The sequence below is a fragment of the Dipodomys merriami genome, unplaced genomic scaffold, assembly GCF_024711535.1.
Source record: "Dipodomys merriami isolate MVZ:Mamm:240054 unplaced genomic scaffold, mDipMer1.0.p SCAF_22, whole genome shotgun sequence".
Lineage (NCBI taxonomy): Eukaryota > Metazoa > Chordata > Mammalia > Rodentia > Heteromyidae > Dipodomys > Dipodomys merriami.
The window spans coordinates 12,866,950-12,887,955 of NW_027203604.1; the positions used below are offsets into that span (position 1 = coordinate 12,866,950).

Consider the following 21,006-nt stretch of genomic DNA (forward strand, 5'->3'; position numbering starts at 1 on the left):
ACCAAGAAAAAAAAGAAGAAAAACAACTTCACTGTGCGATTTTGGTCATTCTGTTCCTTCTGAAGCCATGTGATTTTTCCCCCCATATGTCACCTGCTGGGGCTATGTCAACACAGTTCTAGGTATGCCATTGTCTTTGTCACATTTAGGTAAAGTCCTGTTACAAAAGAAGCTCCCAATGGCTGCCAGTGCCATTGTTTCAGGGCCTCTGTGACAGAGCAGCTTTGGGACTTTTGTGTCTGCTGTGTGGCTCTGGGCAAGTTCCTTAAACTCTCTGACTCTTGGCAGCTTTGACTGTAAAATAGGAACGACACCTGGTGACAGCAGTTTTAATGAAAAAGAATAGTGAATGTCAACAGCAGTTAGGAGCTACTTAGTTTATTACAATATTCAGAATCTGCCATTGCATTTGCATATTTATAAGAACATTCTATGTAGCAAAACACTAAAAAAAACCCCAAAAACCCACTTCTGGCTCTACTGGGTGCTGGTGTCTCATGCCTTTAATCCTAGCTACTCAGAAGGCTGAAGTTCAAAGCCAGTCTGGCTAGACAAATCCAAGAAACTCTTATCTCTAATTAAACATAAAAAAAAAACTAGAAATGTTTCTTGGCTCAAGTGGTAGAGTGCCAGCCTTGAGTAAAAAAAGCCAAATGAGAGCGTGAAGCTCTGAGTTCAATGTCCAGAGCTAGCACAAAATATGTTAATAAACAATTAATAAATTAAATTAAAAATAAAAAGTATTATAGGTTTTTTGTTGTTCTTTTTGTGATTTTGTTTGTGTTCTATCCTTGATGAAGCACTTCATGAAAATCTGTTATAGTGATGTGTTCTCTGCAAATAAATTTTATTTCTCTTTTTTTTTTTTTTTTTTTTTTTTTTGCGGGTTGTGGGGCCTGAACTCTGGGCCTGGGCGCTATCCCTCAGCTCTTCAGCTCAAGGCTAGCACTCTACCACTGGAGCCACAGCGCCACTTCCAGCTTTTTCCATTTATGTGGTACTGAGGAATCGAACCCAGGGCCTCATGCATGCAAGGCAAGCACTCTACCACTGAGCCACCTTCCCAGCCCTAAATTTTATTTCTCTTAGCTTTACTTTGTACTCCCAACTGGTAAAGTGACACTCCATAAAATAATCTTGAAGCTACTTCTTCTTTTGTCTTTGATTTGAAATTTACTTATGTAATGTGTGAACACTATCACCTTCAAAATCTGGAGCAAGCTTTTTTTTGAGATAATTAAAATACAATTCTTGCTTAGAGACAAGTATGTAAAGAATAAAACAACAGTTGATTGCATTAATTAGTGAATTTAATATACATATTTATGACTAGAAAGAATACTAAAATATAAATGAGACACAGTTATTTATAACACATGTTACAAACTATTAGCTTTACTACAGAAGAGGTTTTCTTTGAGTTAGTTCTGTTTAAGATTCAAGAAACATGAACCAAAGACATAATAGTAAGTTCTAACATAAGAAATACAAATGTTTAATAAATGTAGAAGCTGTTAAGTGAGTTTAGCAATTGAAGTTTGAAAATTAGAGTAAATGAACATCATTTTTATCCTTTTTGGTAGAGTGCTTGAAAATTTTAGTTGAAGTGTCAATTTTTTGTTTTGTTAACCCAGCAATCCCTCTCATCAATATGTATAGGAGACACACACACACACACACACACACACACACACACACACACACACACATCCAGAACCTTTTTATTGGTAATAAGAGAAGCTTCAATAAAATATGCAATTATAGCTAATTGGAAAGTCTATATAATAGAATACTAGCCATTAAGTGTTATTTAACAAAAATGTGGATATGCTTACCATATAATGTACTCCAATTGTCTACTTGAATGTTTTCCCTCAACAGTTTGTTTCCTATGAATGTGCTAGGAAATGGAGATTCCCTCTTAAGCCCAGCCAGCTGCACTTCCCCTTATCTGATACGTGGTATGTTACACAATTCTGAGATATTTGCTCTAGGATTCACAGAGATAGTATGCCATTGCCATCTAAACATCAACTTGTCATTGAGGTTACTACAAAAAAGGCAATCATTAAAATTCTCAGAGAAGGGGCTGGAATGTAGCTTGGTGATAGAGTGCTTGCCTAGCATGCATGAAGCTCTGGGTTCAATTCCTCAATATCACATACACAGAAAAAGCCAGCAGTGGTACTGTGGCTCAAGTGGTAGAGTGCTATCTTTGAGCAAAAGAAGCTCAGGACAGTGCCCAGGCCCTGAGTTCAAGCCCCAGGACTAGCAAAAAAAATTCTCAGAGAAACTTTTCTCAGTTAGAAATCAGAAAATAGAAAGTTTTCTTAGTACTAGATATAGCAAGCATATTTCTACAAGAGAAAAATATTACAGAGGTTTTACATACATTGATACCTACATAAAAGCTGAACCCAATATAATTTTGAGTTTCCAGAATTAAACAGGAAATAAAATGCAGTTGCTGAATTTAGCAGTGAAGAGGCTTTATACTCTCATGACAAAACACAGACTGAAAATTGGAATGCTTAAACTGACTTCTGACTCAATCTGTAACAGGCATAATTCATTTTATAAGTTATTCTAGAACAGCCATCATCAGTTTGAACCAATCTCATCTCCAACTACAAAATTTAGCAAGTAGGAATTGCCTGAAATAATTATCTCTATGTATAAGCCTATGCAATGTGGATAATATTGGATAGCCTAAAATGCTATACACTAGTGGATGATGTTATAGTAATTTAAATTGAAATATTCTCTATGCTATCATATCATGTGTCTTTTATTATTAATTATAATTATAAAATTTTGATTTTATTTACATTGCATTGTAGAAATTCAGTTAGTATAGTAGTTTATTATTGATATAACATATTATATAATACATTGCATGTATAAAATTATATATAATATGTATGCAATGTATGATGAATATGTATATACACACATATACACTATATAGCTTATTGTAATATTTTTCAAAATGTCTAATATGGAGCTCAGAAGACATTTTTGGGAACAGTGCTTTAATATTCTAAAAACAATAAAAGTAACATTAAGTCTAACATGTTTATTGTGTACCTTACTAAAATATATTTCTGAACCATACAATCCAATAGAAGTAACATATTACGACTGATCACATCATTTCACATTGAAAATATTTAAATTAAATGTTTCTAGGAAGTGTCATAGCTTTGTTGGAATTAGGTCATGTAAGAAAACTGTATCTTCATGTACATAATTTGCAACCAAATCAGGAAGTCTCAAGAATTATACCCTTCTCCAAAAACATTTTTTTTATCCTTTAAAACAAATTTTACAGTATATGGCTCCTTCAATAACAACAACAATCTAATATTCATACTATGAATAGTCTTGGGGAAGGCTAGTCCTTTGACATGAAGTAACAAAGATGTATGTTATAATATAGAAATAATTTGTGATTTCACAGCGTTAATTTTTGTTACTTTTCGACTGACTGCATGTGTTAAGCCGCTATCATTAAGGCTTCTTTCATTTCCCTTCTCCTTTGCTTCTTTCTGGAAAGAGACTCCATTTCTTTGCTTCATCCCCTGGAATAGTTCCTTGATCTCATTGTTTTGGAGGCACTTGTGAAGGGCTCACTAGTCCCAGTTGATGGACAGTTCAGCAAGCACAGACAGCTCAGGAAAACTGTCTAAGGAGGGTTGGAGACTGAACATGACCAAGATCCAGATGGTCCTGGTCTGACAGTCAACACACTTCTTCATCTATGTGTGATGGAGAGATGGCCATTGAAAGAGTTCATTTATCTACATGGATTACTAGGATAAATCTAAAAAATTTGATAGACTGGCAAAAAGCAAGTTACAGAAGTTACATCTTGAAAAGCACCTAACAGTTGTTATGTATCGTTTACAGTTCCATATAATTGTAGAGGGAAGATGGAAATATCAATTAATGTTACATATCACCTTCAGAGTAGCCAAGGAGGCAATAAGGTAGAAGGATGGTTGGCTTTAAACTGTGTTTGTCAAATGTATTTCCCCCTTAACACTTTATAATGAAAAATGTTCCAGTAGACATAATGAATTTACAGCGAACATCTATAGATCCATCTCTAGAGCCTACCAATCACATTTGACTGTATCACCTATATATCTATCCAGCCAAAGGAAATTTGACAAATTTCCCTTGCATTCTTCCTTCCTCCTTCCTTTCCTCTTTTTCTTCCTGTCTTTCATCTTTCCTTCCATCTCTCTCTCCTTTCCTCCCTCACTTCTTTTCCTCTCTCCCTACCTCCCTTCTTTCCCTCCTTATTTTCTTCCTTTTTTATTGTTCCACGAAAATCTTTTTTTCTTGAAAGAAAGCCTAGAGCAGAGCAAAATGTTAAGTAATATGGCTTTAATGTCAGTGGTGGACATCCAGGTGTCTTTAAATTTTATTATGACAATCTTCTGTATTCCTGAAACATTGCATTAAAGTCAAGTAAATGCTGTTACAAACTAGACAAAAAACTGGAGAGGGAGTTAATTCACTCTGCTTTTCTGGCAGTAGACCTAAGTTATAAAGCCCTGTATAAAATACCTTGATGGTTTGGGGAGAAAGAAAGGGAAATAGGTAGGATCTAATCCACTGAGAACAACTTCAACCCTAAATGCAAGTATTCCTAGCACATGGTTTCTAAAACAGAAAACTGCACTGCCATTTTTCCTTAAGGTGGAGATGGGATTTAGGTGAGGAAGAAATGACTGGGACAATATTGGGGTCTACTGTCATATCCAGGAAACCTCAGTGAACAATGACTGGGGAACTTTCTTGGCTGGATTGATTACAGCTAGCACTTTTACTTGAGCCAGACCTCCCATCCATCATTTTGCTGATTAACTGAAAATGAAGTCTGGTGGACTTTTCTTCCCAGGCTGGCTCTGAACCATGATTCTCCAGGTCTCAGTCTCTGCATACCTAAGATTACAGTCATCAATACCAAAAGAAATTAACACCCATTAGCAACAACTTAGAATCCTTTTCTTCTCACTCGATTATGCTGTACTTTGTGTCTACATGGTTTGCCAGTTTTTGAGATTTGGTCTGATTTTTGTATCAAAGTATTACTGGCTTCCTAGAGCTGGTTTGGAGGTATTGTCTTCTCTACTAGTTTTTAGAAGAGCTTGTAAAAAAATCTGATAATTTTCCTTTACATATTAGTTAGAATACACTAAGAAGCCATATGATCTTGGCCTTTTCTTGGATGGTAAGCATCCCCTTTTATTGATCAGAGTGTTCTATCTGTTTCTAGGTCTGGCTGGTATATTATGTTGCTCAAGTCCCCATTTCCCCACCTTTTATCCAGTTGTTCTGTTGTTGAAAGCTTCACATCAATAGCTGTTAGTATTATTGTTGAATTGTCTGTTAATCTCTTTAAGTTTTTTTCCTAAGGTGTGTCTCTCATATTTTGATTATGTTAATATCTTGGTTTTTGTTGTTGTTGTTGTTTTGTTTTGCGTTCTGGTCATGAGACTTGAATTAAGGGCACTGGACACTGTCCCTTAGCTTTATTTGCTCAAGGCTAGTGCTCTGCCACTTGAGCCACAGCTCCACTTCTGGCTTTTTGGTGGTTAATTGGAGATAAAAATCTTTTGGATTTGTTTGCCCAGGCTGTCAACAAACCTCGATCTTCAGATTTCAGCCTCCTAAGCAGTAAAGATTAGGTATGAGCCATTAGTGCTCAATCTAATCTGTTTTTTTAATTGGAGTGTTTAATGGATTGATAATTATTAACAATAAGCCACATATTACCCAGCTTTTTTTTTTTTCTTTTTTTGGTTGGTCTTGGGGCCTGAACTCTGGGCCTGTGCTCTGTCCCTCAGCACTTCAGCTCAAGGCTCGCACTCTACCACTTGAGCCAAAGCTCCATTTCCAACTTTTTCTGCTTATGTGGTGCTGAGGAATGAAACCCAGGGCCTCATGCATGCAAGGCAAGAACTCTACCACTAAGCCACCTTCCCAGCTCTTTACCCAGCTATTTGGATATTTTTTCTATACATTTTATGCCATTTTGTCCTGTTATTACTCCATGACTATCTCCTTTGATATTAATTAATATCTTTTGAGTGTGAAAGTCTAATTTGTTTGCTGTTTCTCTTACTTTTTCATGGTACAGGGGTTTGAGCTTGGTAGACAGATATCCCCACTTGAGCCATATCTTCAGCCCCCTTTACTCCAATTGCTTCTGAGATAGGGTCTCATTCCTTCTCTCCCCAAGACTGGACTGTAGTCCTCCCATTTTTGCTTCTTACCATAGCTGGGATAAAAGGCATGTAGCATCACACCCAGATTTTTCTCTTGACTTAAGGACTTGAAAATGTAGATTTTATAAGATTATTTCTTTGTTGCTTTGTATGTCCCTCCCATGATATAACCCCTGCTTTCACTGTATTTGAGGTTGGTATAATTTGTGGAGGGGAAGGGAAAAAACAAATCGTTTAAATAGGGATACAGGTGGATCCATTGCAACAATGAGATATACAAGTTATTATGTGGAAAAATGAACTTTACAACTTTGGTGGGGGGGGAGGATTGGGTCGAGGGGTCGGGGGAGGATGGGAAGGGATGGGAAGGGGAAACAAAGGAGGAGGCTACAATGCTTGATAAGAAATGTACTCATTATCTTGCCCATGTAATTGTAACCCTTTTGTACAGTATTTTCACAATAAAAAAAAGAAAAAGTAGATTTTTAATGCATATACATCAGGTAATAAGTACATTTCTTTTTCAACCATGTCACATCCTTCCCTGGCTCTCTCCCAGTTTTTCCCTCCTGTCCGCACCCACAAGTTGTATAACTCATTCTCGACATAGTGTCTAGTGATTATCACTGCTGCATTTGTTTACCCTTGGTGCCCCCCTTTCTGTGCCCCTCTTACCCTCTCAAAACAGATGAGCTTATAAACAAGATAGAAGGTAAAGAAAGCAAAAACAGCAACAAAAAAAGAAAACTCTGTTTCCATTTCTTGGAGTTCATTTTAATAAATATTATTTTATATGATCATATGCACTTAGCTATTGAGCCTTTGTGATCCTCTTCTAACAATATCCTCCTTTGATCTCACTGTGTGAATGTCTAGAGTTCTGTAAATTTTATTGGTGTATTTCTTTTCTTTTATCACTCAGTGTGTTTACTTATAAATTTATAGGCACATTCTAGTTACCACAAATGAGGAAAATTGTGCATCTTGTGTTTCTTTGGGTCTGGCTTGTTTTGCCTAATATAATTTTTTCCAAGTCTTTCCACTTCTATGGTACAATATCATTCTTTCAGATGGAGGAGCAGATTGCCATTGTGTACATATACCACATTGCAAATTTAGATTTTATTAGTGCTCATTAGTTATATGAGGGGGATTTCATTGTTACATCGCCACACATGTTTACACTGTATTTCGATCAATCTCATTACTCTCTAACACTCTCTCTGCTCCCTCTCTCTTCTCTCACAATGTTTTTTTAACCTGGCCTGGCTTGACCTGGAACCGTGATCCTCCTTAGCTCAGCTTTCTGTATAGCTGGAATAAAGGCACAAACCACAGAGCTTAGTTAAGATAGGGTCTGTGAACTTTTCCCCTAGGCTGGCCTTAAACCTTGGCCACAACAGAAACCACATTTATTCTCTTTCCAATTGCTGTTTTTTGTGGTTGTGTGTTTTAGTGACTTTTGTGCACTAATTGTGTAAAGTTTCTAATTTTTTTTGTCATACATGTCCACTGATGGTCACTTGGTTAGCTATATTATATTGCCAGTGATTGGAGAGAGATTTCCTTAAATGTCTGGAACCGCTAGGTCTTGTCTTTGCTGCTATGTGTGTATGTGTACATGTATGTGTGTGTGTGTACCTATGCGTGTGTGTGTGTGGAGACACTTTACTAACACAGCCAGGAAGTTAACAAGATTGCCTGAGTCTTCACTTTAGCCCATGCAGAGCTCCAAGGTCAGTCAGAGGTGAGAACTTAGGACATTCCTGCATCCAACCTGGGCAGGCACGCTGCCCTGGCCATGAGCATAGTCCATGCATTGTGTGGCCTTTTGGATCCTCAGAAACATGTGAAGGTTCTTAGCATCCCAGTAGAGAACGTATTTCCCAACTTTTCCTTTTCACCCTTTTGTTCGATCTATTGTTTGACCTGAAACTTAGGCACTATTTCGGTAGACCACATTTGTTTTGACACGTGCCCTGTGGAGGAGTTTTCCTCTTCTTCAAGCAAGCTCTGAATCAGGTCAAGTAAAGGTGACATTGGCAAATACAAAGAAATGATAACTGTTTTAAGGAGCAAGAAATGCTAATTAGTCTGATTCCTCATCATATATTATATGTACACTCACATAATTATCACACTGTACCCCATAAATATGCACAATTATTATGTGTTAAATAACTTTAAAAGGGCAGCTTTGGGAGTTGGGTCCTCTGAGATCAATTAGATAGGTGAATAATGCCAGCTTTCTGGGAATGGGGTGCTGATGGAGTTTCTTGGGTAGTCTCCTGGGTGCTGATTTTCACTGTGACTGAAGGTGGCTGACTTTCACAATCATCCACAGAGATGGAAATAAGGTAACTTAAAATGCCACCATGGGCTGGGTGCTGGTGTCTCACACCTGTAATCTTAGCTTTGAGGAGACTGAGATCCAGAGGATGGGAGTGCAAATCCATCCTAGACAGAAAAGTTTGTAATGCTCCATCTCCAATTAACCAGCAAAATGACAGATGGAAAGTGTGGTTCTAGTATTAGGGCACCAGCTAAGTGGGAAATCCAAGCAAGAGGGAGAGGCCCTGTAGCAGAAGAAAAAAAGAAAAAGAAAAGTCACATTAGTACTGTTTTTAAAGGTCTAAAACAAACAAACAAAGAAACACCCTGTACACACAAGTTTCTGGCTAATTTCCATATTTCTGAGAAAATAAATCCTGATAAAGCTTTTCTCTGGCCAGCTTATTGCTACTTTCAATAGAGAGTTTTTAGGGATTCTTTTTTTAATCATATAAAACATTTATTTATTTTTTAATTTAGATTTTAATTTTATTGTCAAGGTGATGTATACAGGGGTGACAGTTACATAAGTAAGATAGTAAGTACATTCCTTGTCAAACTTGTTACCCCCTCCATCATTTTTCTCCCACTTTCCCTCCTTCCAGCCCCCCTCCCACCAAGTTGTACCGAACATTTCCAACATATTGTCTTGTGAGTATCACTTTTGCACTGGTTCCCCTTTTGTCCTTTGTCTCACCATTTTTTTTGTTCCCCTTCCCTTCCCTAATTCAGATAAACATAAATTTAGGGGTTTTTATCTGATATTTTTCTGTGATATCACTCAGGGAATATTGATTTTTAAGTTGATTTTGGTTTATACTAATCTCATGACTTAGTACAATATGCACTTTTGCACATTGAGGATCTAGTTTCCTTTGGGCAAAAAAATAATTTCTTTCTCAATTAAAATCTACTTTTAAAAAAGCCTCGCTTCAAATATGACAATGATTGGAACTTTGAAGAAGGCAGAGACTTGGGTTGAAACAATCATATGTTTTTCCACATATATCTAAGACATAGATGTCTGATGAAACAGTGACTAAATTATCTTTTCAATACTTTACAATAAATTATCCTTTTCGATACTGTTACAAAATACTGAAGGCAGGCTAATTCTATAAAAGAAAGAGGTCTATTTAGCTCACCTGTTTAGAGGTGCAAGGGCCTGGTGTTGGCATATGCTGAGCTCTGCTCAGGGGCCTCTTGAATGTATCACAAAATGCATGTGTGTGAGTGTGAGAGTGAGGGGAATATCACCTCTTGAAACAGGAAGCCAGAGAGAACCCAGGGTCCCACAATCCTTGCTGAGGCTGTTCATGGCCTCAACTGGCTATAGACGTCTTAAGGTTCCCGCTATCTCCCAGCACGGCCACTCTGAAAACAAAGTTTCAACACTGGAAGCTTGGGGTGACAGGTTTTCATACCCGAACCATGTCCTAACCATAGCCAGCATTGACTTGATTTGCTGTCTCTGCCTCTAAGCTCCATGTTTGGCAAAAGCCTTTGGAAATCTTTTGACAGGATGCAGAGTCTGGATGAGCCATGGACAGAAGAGGAGGGAGAGGGTCCAGACCACCCATACTACAATAGTATTCCCAGCAAGATGCCTCCTCCAGGAGGGTTTCTTGATGCTCGACTGAAAACCAGACCCCAGACTCCTGACACAGCCCAGGTAAGTCTTACACTTTTCTCAGAGGATAGAGGCTCATGAACTTTATTGACACTTGTTTTTGTCCATTTGATTTCAGGCAGATAGTCCATTTAGTTTTTGATTCAATTGCTCATGAATTTTCTTTCCCTGGGTTTCATAAAATATCAAAAATCAAAGCTTAACACATCACAGTAGCCAAATGCTTTGGAATAATAATGTGATTCCTCACAAATGTCAGCTTCGTTCCAGAACAAGTACCATCCTACCGTGATCTTTTTAGTTTTCTTTTTACGTGCCAGTCCTGGAGCTTGAACTCAGGGCCTGGGTGCTGTCCCTGAGTTATTGTGCTCAAGCCTAGTGCTGTACCACTTTGAGCCACAATGCCATTTCCAGCTTTTTGGTAGTTAATCGGATATAAGAGTCTCAAGGACTTTCCTGCCTGGCTGGCTTTGAACCACAGTCCTCACGTCTCAGCCCCCTGAGTAACTAGGATTTCAGGCGTGAGTCATTGATGCCCAGACTTACTGTGATTTTAATGAGTGGAAGACTTAATTCAAGGGTTTTAGGAGACTTGTGGTGTTTTGCATTATCTAAAAGGAGAGTGGATAGAGGCCATTGTAAGAAATTTTATGCATTTCTTTATTTTATTCATTTCTCTTTCAATCCCCAAATTTCACTTTAACTTAAAACTTTCTATAATTATTATACCTCAATTGTTTTTATTTTTATTTTTTTGTCGGTCATGGGGCTTGAACTCTGGGCCTGGACACTGTCCCTCAACTCTTCAGCTCAAGGCCAGCACTCTACCACTTGAGCCACAGAGCCACTTCCAGTTTTCTGGTGTTTTATTGGAGATAAGAGTCTCACGGAGTTTCCTGCCCGGGCTGGCTTTGAACCACAATCCTCAGATCTCAGCCTCCTGAGTAGATTATAGGCGTGAGCCACCAGCACCCAGTTTATACCTCAATTTTTTAAGAATGCTTTTCCTTTGCCTTTTCTGTGGTGTTGGGATTGATTGAACCTAGAGCCTTATGCATGTTAAGTATATACTCTACCATTTAGCTATACCTCCAATCCTGGCAATTTTTTAAACATTCAATAATACCATCCATAAAAATAACAGCATAACATTGAAATCAAGAATCTAAGACTAAGAAGGAATTTTCTGCATTCTGAGTGGCTTTTTTTAAGTGCAGCTGTAGGTGCATGGACTGGGTGGAAAGTAGTATATAATTGATAGATGCCTTTTATTGAAATTCTTTTTCTTCTTTCTTTCTTTCTTTCTTTTCTTTTCTTTTATTTTTGGTGTGTGCCTGTATGGAGGCTTCAACTCTGAGTCTTGGCATGTGTGTCCCTTAGCTTTTTCACTCAAAGCTAGCAGTCTACCACTTGAGCCACACCTCCACTTCCAACTTTTTGATTAACTGGAAATAATAGTCTCATAACTTTCCCAGTTGAGCTGGCTTTGAACCATGATCTTCAGATCTAAGCCTCCTGAGTAGCTAGGATTACAGCTATGAGTCTCCAGGCAACTGGCTAAAATACTTTTTTGGTGACTATATATGGACAAGTTCGGTATGTTATTGCACTTGGAGAGATTCAGCTGTCATGATAACAAGGAGGATCCAAGTACAATTTCAATGGGGGTGCATCCTTCTCCTTTCCATACAAACTTACTTGCAACCAAGGAGGCAGTTAACCTACCAACATCCCACCTGCTCTCCTATGGTTTTCAAAGTGTCTATATGTGTCTGTAGTTTGCAGGAAAAGAGCAAACTTATTACCAGGGAAGACACTTAGGAGATACGTTTGGTGAAGACTGGCAGCCAACACCCATCAGGCAAGGTGAGAGGCAAGGTAAGAAACATACAATGCACTTGTAACATGTGATGCACACACCCGGTGGTGGGCCATTTGTCCATTTCCTGTGCCGTAGAAGAGAAAGCTCCTGCAAACATTTTCTGGGATTGGCACTGCAGATTCCTGACTAGACCATAGAAGTCAGATGGCAGCATTCTGTCTTTGGGTGTCCATGGGCACACATTCTGCATTAGCTCCTGCAGTGCTGGGTCTAGCTGAGACCTGCCAGCATTTAACCTCCTGGAGAATAACCATCAAAAGACTTCCTCTGGCCAGACAACTCACTAGCCAGAACTGGCTGAGGAGCTCATATCCCAACAAGACCTTTCCCAGTTTCAGTTAGGAACTGAAGAAGCACCTCAAAAGTGGATTTTCTACTCAAATTGCATGTTCCCCAGCAAAGTGAGCCCCCCAGGCTCCAGTGGCAACTTGTCTTGTTTTGCTTGACACATTCCTCCTTATCCCCCCCATACCTCAGGAGAAACAGACTCCTGCCCAGACTTGAGATTAATAGAACAGTGAGCACCATCAGTGTAGGTCTCTTACAGGCCCTGTGTACTTTTACAAGATATGTCTATGTCTTCACAAATCTAGTAACACATGCTTATTATATCACACCCTAAAAAGAATTTAGATTAACCAAATCTAATTTAGATATAACTGAGTATTCTATATATGTAAATATCTAATGTAGATATACCCCAATATAACTATGATAATCTATACAGTTAAGAACTATGAGCTACTCATGTCTCTATTTTCTAGTTACTAATATGCATGTGTATGTATTCCTTCTATACTATTATCTATTTATTTATCATCTGTCTACAAATCTATCATCTATCCATCTATTATCTATCATATATCTACTGACCTACCTAGATTTTTTTTACATCAATCTATCTACCAGTTATCTGTCTATCAAGCATCACTCTGTCTATCCTTTAGGGACCCCTTTAAATTTTCACCTCCTCAAGAATTATCACCATTTTTTGTTTTTTTTCTTTCATGCGATTGTTTCTAACGCATTTATAAGATTATTTCTTTATTGCTTTGTATGTCCCTCCCCCACAGTATAACCCCTGCTTTCACTGTATTTGATGTTGGTATAATTTGTGGAGGGGAAGAGGAAAAACAAGTTGTTTAAATAAGGATACAGGTGGACCCATTGCAACAATGAGAAGTACAAGTTGTTATATAGAAAACGAACTTTACAACTTTGGTGGGGGGAGGCGGAAGCGGGAGGATTGGGTGGGGGGGCGGGGGAGGATGGGAAGGGATGGGAAGGGGAAACAAAGGAGGAGGCTACAATGCTTGATAAGAAATGTACTCATTATCTTGCCCATGTAATTGTAACCCTTCTGTACAGTATTTTCACAATAAAAAATAAATAAAAATTTAAAAAAGGAATTATCACCATTTGTAATAGGTCTTCTGACAAAGCCCATTGGGTCTGGATGAGATGGATATGTTCACTGCCTTATGAATATAAATTCAAGAACTTACTAGTTCAGTGTTAAGACCTATCTTGTCATTATAACCATTCATGCCAGGGAGCAAGTGACAATAAATTGTTCCACTTTTTCCTGTAAGTAAGAATTCTGTTTCTAGCTTTTCCCAATGAAAAGAAGATTCATACTGCTGACCTAGTCAATAAAATGTGATGACCTGAATGAAGCTACCAGAGCCACAACTCAGCCTCAAAAATGTGATTGAAATAGCAAATAATGATTATGATTTTGCTAGAGGTATATTTTCACTATGAACTGGTCTTCTTTGCCTTATATCTATTAAAAATGCATTGAAATAACATATGCAGGTATATATAATCTATTTAAAATGTATTGAAATAACATACACAGATATATACATATATAACTGTATAAGATCAAAGAAGACATTATTTCTTCTGTCTGCTTTATGGTAAAATATTTTACATTTATTTAAGAATAGAACATTTGCATATGTATTCTAATTATCCCAGCTAATAGAGAACAAGGAAATATAGCAGGCTTAGTAAGGGTAGAGTGAACTTAATACACATTCACTGTCCAGAACACAATACTCATAACTTGCACTGTTTCAAGCTCTTTTTTAAAAGAAGTAACCACATTTTTCCGAAGAACAATTAAGAATGCCCTTTATAAATTTGCTGGTAGATATTCTTCTAAATGAACATAAACTTGAGTAATATCAAGATGTGTGTCCTTCAGTCCTACTCAGCACCTGCTGTCCTGGTCAATTGGAAGGTTAGGAAAGACAGACAAAAAGGATGGAGCTCTTCACCTTTTCCTTTTTGAAATTAGTTTGTAAACTTCAATTATATTTATTTGTTTGTTTGGGGGGTGTATTGTGTCAAGGGGCCTCACGCTCATGTGCTCTCATTTGGCTTTTTTGCTCAAAGCTAAAACTCTACTTTTTGAGCAATACCCCACTTACAGCTTTTTGCTGGTTAATTGGAATTAACAGTCTCAGATTTGTCTACCTAGGCTGACTTAAGCTAAGAACTTCAGTTCTCAGCCTCTTGAATAGCTAGGGTTATAGTTGTAAAACTGTTTATTTGCAGTACATACAACTGTGTAAACCTCAAGTATAGGTTATCCAGAAGCAGCATCTTAAACAGTAGAGAAAAGAGCAAAAGTAGGTTTAGGTTTTTTGAGGTGAGACTTCCCAGTAAAGTATTGTTAGCACAATACCATATTCTCACCCATTTACAGTGGTACTCACTGGTAATCCCAGTATTCAGGAGAGAAAGGTAAATTTGAGACAAAAATGTGCTATCTACTGAGTTCCAGGCCTGTTGGGGCTACATAGCAAGACCCTGCCACAAAAAGAAAAAAAAAAGTATTGAACTAACTCTGTCATCTGTACCAAGACATCAATAAAGTATCTAGGATGACTATATAACACAGTGCAAGTGTATATGAAAGCAGCATAAAGAAACACATAAAAGCTGTTGGCTAAAAAGGAGATGGAGGTGAGAAAAGAGTAGAATCTGTGAGCCATAGTAATGAGAGCAGCTTGGTACTGACCCAAAAACATACCCAAGGACCAATGGAACAGAAGAAGCTCAGACCCACAGTCATCTAATATTTGATAAGGAAGCCCAAAACATGGAAAAACTGGATGGCCACATGCAGAAAACTGAAACTTGGTCTCTATCAGTCACCCTGTACTAACATCAATTCAAAATGGATCCAGGTCTTCAATATAAGACCTGAGACCATGAAACTACTACAGGAAGGAGTAGGAAAAACATTAGAACTTCTTGGTTCAGGCAGGAACTTTCTGAATAAAGTTCCAGGCATTCAGCAAGTCAAAGAAAAAATTGACGAATTGAATTGCACCAAACTAAGAAGTTTCTATATGGCAAAGGACAGAATGGAAGAAGAGCTTTGCCATCTGTATTTCAGACAATGGCTCTCTTACCCAATTAATAAATGAGCTAAGTAAAGACTTCTCAGGAATAAAAATGGCAAATAGACACATGAAGAAATGCTGAACCTCCTTGGCCATAAAGGAAATGCAAATCAAACAGCATTGAGATTCCATCTCACCTCAGTTAAAATAGCCATCATTAAGAATACAAACAACAACGTGCTGGCTAGCATATGTGGGAGAAGGAACCCTAGTACACTGTTAGTGGAAATATAAACTTGTTCAACCACTCTGAAAAGAAGTTTGGAAATTCCTAAAAAGCAACTAAGCATAGAACTTCCCCTATAATCCAGTGATACTGCTCCGGGACATTTATCTAAAAGATTACAAATCAGGTAACAGCAAAGCCACTTGAACAACCATATTCATTGCAGCACTATTCACCATAGCCAAGGTATAGAAACAGCCTACATGCACCTCCATGGATGAAAGGATCAAGAAAATGTGGTGTATATACACAAAGAAATTGTACTCATCCATTTGCAAAGAAATGGATAGACCTGAAAGAAAATATAGTAAGTGAAGTAAGTCAGGCCCAGAGAGACAAAAGATACATGTTTTCTCTCATCTGTGGAAGCTAGAACTAATTTATAAATGTGTAAGTACAGACCTATAGCCACCTAATATTTGATAAGGGAGCCAAAAACACAGGATGGAAGAAAGCCTATTCAACAAATGGTGCTGGAAGGATTGGCTATATACATGAAGAAAACATAAGTAGATCCTTATATATCCTGCACCAGAATCAGTTCCAAATGGATCAAAGACTTCAATGTAAGACCAGATAACCCTGAAAGTATTACAGGAAAGGATAGAGGAAACACTAGAGCTCTTTGGCACAGGTTGAAACTTCCAAAGTAAAGATTTAGAATCACAACAAATCAAAGAAAGACTGGATAAATGGGATTGCATGAAACTGAAGAGTTTCTACCTGGCAAAAGACATAGCTAGCAAAATAAATAGAAAACCCACAGAATGGGAGATCTTTAGTAACTATGCATCAGAGAAGAGCCTCATATTTAAAATACGCTTAGAGCTCAAAAAATTAACCCCCCTAAAACTAATCCTCAAAGAAACAATGACCCCATTAATAAGTGGGTAAAAGACTTAAGGAGAGACTTTTCTGAAGAAGAAATAATAATGGCCAATAGACATGAAGAGACATGAAGACACAAGTTGAACAATGCAAATCAAAACAACATTGAGATTTCACCTCAACTGAGTTAGAATGGCCAATATCAAGAAAAGGAACAATAACAGATACTGGTAGGATGTGGCCAAAGGGAACGCTACTACACTGTTGGTGGGAATGCAAACTTGTTCAACCACTCTGGAAAGCAGTATAGAGGTTCCTCAAAAAACTAAATATAGAGCTTCCTTATGACCCAGCAATCCCACTCCTGGGCATTTACCCAAATGACCACAAACAAGGCCACAGTAAAGCCACCAGAATGGCCATTTTCATTGCAGCGTTGTTTACCATAGCTAAGATATGGAATCAACCCAGATGTCCCCCAGTGAACCAGTGGATCATGAAATTGTGGTATATATACACAATGGAATTTTATGCTTCCATCAGAAAGAATAGCAATGCCCCATTTGTAAGAAAATGGAAAGACTTGGAAAAAGTTACATTAAGTGAAGTAAGCCAGATACAAAGAAACATCTGCTACATAGTTTCCCTCATTTGTAATAATTATAATTGATAATTATAAATCTACAAGTAAACTCAATGGATAGTAAAAGACAAATAAGTAGATTAATTTAACAGCACTATAAACATTCACACAGTGAGAACAAAGGAGAATATTCTTAGGAGAGGATCACAAGGGCTCAATAGCTATGTGCATATGATCATACAAAATGAGGCTTATCAAAATGAACTCTGAGAAATGGAAAAAGAGGTTTTTTATTGTTCTGCTTGCACGTTTTTGTTTTTGTTTTTACTTTTTTCTTTGGTGTATTCCGTTTTGTCACTGTTTTTGATTTCTGTACTCTTTGTCTTGTATATAAGTTTATCTGGTTTGGAGAGTAGAAGGGGAAGCACAAAAAAGGTGGGACAAACGGTAAACCAATTCAGCAGTGACACTCACTAGGCATTATGTTGGAAATGAACTATACAACTTGGGGAGGGGGTTGGGTGTGTAAAATCTGGGAAAAATTAGGGAAGAGGTAACACTGTTCAAAAAGAAATATACTCATTACCTGACTTATGTAATCCCTCTGTATGTCACCTTTACAATAATTTTTTAAAAAAATAAGTATTCAAATAAACACATATTGGGTTACATGCAAGTGTGCACAAATGAATTGACTGAAGTACCATTTGCAAGCAGAGGGGATTCCTTAGAATGGATGTGTAATTCCTTAGAGAAACTAGTTCACATTCCAACAAAATGAAAACCAGGAAATTGGCACTTGAAAGGTATTTGGGGGAGGTCAAAGGGAGAGGAGGGGAGAAATGAAGAGAGGAAGGGAGGAGGAGAATGCATTCATAATATTCAAAGCATATCCTTTGAAACTAAGAGAACAGAGGGGAGGAGACCGCAGGGGGAGAGAATACTGAAAGGGGTGACAGTAAGATGCGTTGTACTTTTAAAGGGATTTGTTGAATGATAACTTCTTTGACAACTAGCTCAATATAATGGAAACATAACTTTAAAAAGAAATCAGCTTTGTGGGAGGAGGACATCAGTGAGAGGAGGCTGAGCTGAAAAGGAGGATGAAGGAGGTTGAATATGGTTGAATAGATCATTTGCAACTAGAAGATAGAACAGTGAATGTGATGAATTTTGGTGGGAGAGGGAGAAGAGAAGAGGGTCAGGGAGAAGGAAGGTTATAGGGTGATGAGGTTGATGAGAATGCATTGTAATTGTGCAGGAATGTAACAAATACAACCCTTCTCTTTATAACTAATGCAAGCTTAAAAAGAAGACACCAAAACTATTAATAGCCTAGGGCAGATGCAGAAAGGAGACCACCCAGGGCATTCTTACGGACACATTTGTGCGAGTGAATTGAAGACAGACACATACCTGGAAGAGAAATCCAGGACAATGCTCTTGATCAGTGCCTCTAAAGCCACCTCTGGGTGACAGAATAGCCTGAACCTCTAGGCCCAGCTCAGCACCTGTTTTGCCCCCCAGGATATCCCATGGGAACAGCGTTGCTACCTCAGAGGAGGGGCCTCTTTGATTATACACTCAGCCCAAGTTACCTCCTTAGATCCATGACATCAGCAGCAGTGGCTGTTTGTAGTGAAGGCGTCTCCGTCCATTGGGAGACACTTTATAATTCATAAAGCATCCAGTGACACTTGAGCGTCGTTAAACGAAGGCTATGGTTCTGCTCAGTCATTTGATCTGATTTGATTTTGTAAAAGAGGAGTTGAGCCATTTTCCCTGAGGCATCCTGGTGTTGACCCCAACATTGAAGACTAAAAGAAGACAACTTAGGTAGAGGGCACATCCAGGAGCCATATTCTTATTGGTTGGTTCAAGCTCCCCTGCATGGAATGCTGGGTAGGCCAGTTACAGACACACAAGTGGTATTACAGTCCTCTTGCCATTCTCAAAGAAAAAAAAGTGCTCAATTCTTGTTTTAATTGCAGGGTCCTTGGACATTTACAGCATGCCAGAAGGGAAAGCCAATATGGCCCCCATGGGAGAAGCACCCACCTACATCAACACCCAGCACATCCCAGCACAGGCCCTGACAGCCGCAGCCAGCAGTGCGGAAAGCAGCCCACGGAAGGATCTCTTTGACATGAGTAGGTTTCTATTTGTCTATCCTTTCATTCTTTTCAGAAATTAAAAAAAAAAATGCCTTTTTTAAAAAGTGCAATTACTGAAATTTCAGCTAGCAGGGTTTTCTTTCTTTTTTTAAATTATTGTGAAAATACCGTACAGAGGAGTTACCATTACATGGGCAAGGTCAGGGTTTTTCTTAATGCCTATGATTTAACTGTGTTTTTCTGGGCTCTAATTGGTCTCATTGAAGGTTTTGAGATTACAAACCCTCTCTTGTAGTCAAGAGACAGAACCAGTTTTCCCTGCATTTTGGAATTGCTTTTGAAAACTTGCTAATGTGTTGAAACAAATGACATACACAAATAAATGCATTCATTTATCTACTCACTTAAATATTAATTTGCCATGATGTGCTAATTATTGTATTATTTACTAACAATGCAAGGATGAAATGGCCTGTATTCACATAGGTCTTGGTCTATCAAGCAAGACCAAGACAGGATCAAGAAATCACAATACATCTCTCTCACACATGTACTTTCTCTCTCTTGTTTCTGTGTCCCTACATTCTCTCTCACTTTTCTCCTCTTTTTTGTTCTGATTCTCTCTCTTTCCCACTACCCTTTCCAAAAATTTACTGAGCACTTATGTATCAAATACTTTTCTACTTATTGAAGATATGTAAAAAAAAAAAAAAGCAAACTAGGCGGCCCTTATTCTAATAAGTAAACATGTAACCATAGGCAATAGGACATACTCAAGAGTGACAATCAGTAGAACAGAATGAGAAGAGTGGCAGGCACTTAACATGCTTGGTGTTATAGTGGGAAGTAGATTTTTGACTTGGACGTAGTCATGTAGATTAGGAAAATTAAGTCATTCTTGAATTGGAATAGATCGAAATGTGAAAACTGTTGTTAAGGAATTTGGAAATAGATTTCCAAGTGCAAATGTTTTATATGTTAAAATTTTCTTGTTTTTAACTCCACCAGAACTTGACTGAAGAAGACCCAAAAGACCAATAATGTTGAGTGATTTTCTACATGTGTTGAGCCCTTACTATTTTATTTCATTTTATCTACCACCCTGCAGGTGGTAGATTGTATAGTGTATAGTGTACCATTGTATAGTGTAGGAGGAAGTGGAGAATCCTAGAAGTTAGGTAACTTCCCATGAAAGGCAGCCTTGCTGCTGCAATTCTTGCCATTTGTGGTGATGTGTGTGGTGATGACAGGGCCCTGTGTTCATAGCACAGACAGCATCATGACCCCATACTGGGCTTTCTCTTAGCCATGTGGCTTCCCTAACACACTGGACTTCCACCTGAACCCAAAAAACTCTTTGAGTTTCAGTGCTTGAAGATCGCTAACAGAGCCCTCAGTCCAGTCCTTCAGATGAAAAAAGCCAGCTGCCAGTGGCTCACACCTGTAATCCTAGTTACTCAGGCAGCTGAGATCTGAGGATTTCAGTTTGAAGCCAGCCCTGGCAGGAAAGTCCCTGAGAGTCTTAACTCCAAATAACCAGCCAAGAGCTGAAGTGGAGGTGTGGCTAGAGTGGTAGAGTGCCAGCTATGAATGCAAAAGCTGAGTGAGAGCATAAAGCCCTGATTTCAAGCCCCAGTACACACACACACACACACACACACACACACACACACACACACACACACACACACACACACACACACACACACACACACACACACACACACACAGTGGAAACTGTCCAACTATGGTGA

General features: G+C 38.3%; 1 protein-coding gene across 4 annotated transcripts in view; it reads left to right on the forward strand.

The window, feature by feature from the left end:
* Shc3 (SHC adaptor protein 3) overlaps positions 1-21,006 on the forward strand; it is a 246,843-nt gene that overhangs the window by 198,704 nt on the left and 27,133 nt on the right. For 3 of the 4 annotated variants that reach the window (XM_070033347.1, XM_070033346.1, XM_070033348.1), the window contains 3 exons: positions 10,092-10,242; positions 11,979-12,078; positions 19,130-19,288. In XM_070033347.1, coding sequence (XP_069889448.1) covers positions 10,092-10,242; positions 11,979-12,078; positions 19,130-19,288 — 410 coding nt within the window. The remainder of the gene's footprint in view (positions 1-10,091; positions 10,243-11,978; positions 12,079-19,129; positions 19,289-21,006) is intronic. The other variant, XM_070033349.1, reaches the window with a different exon arrangement.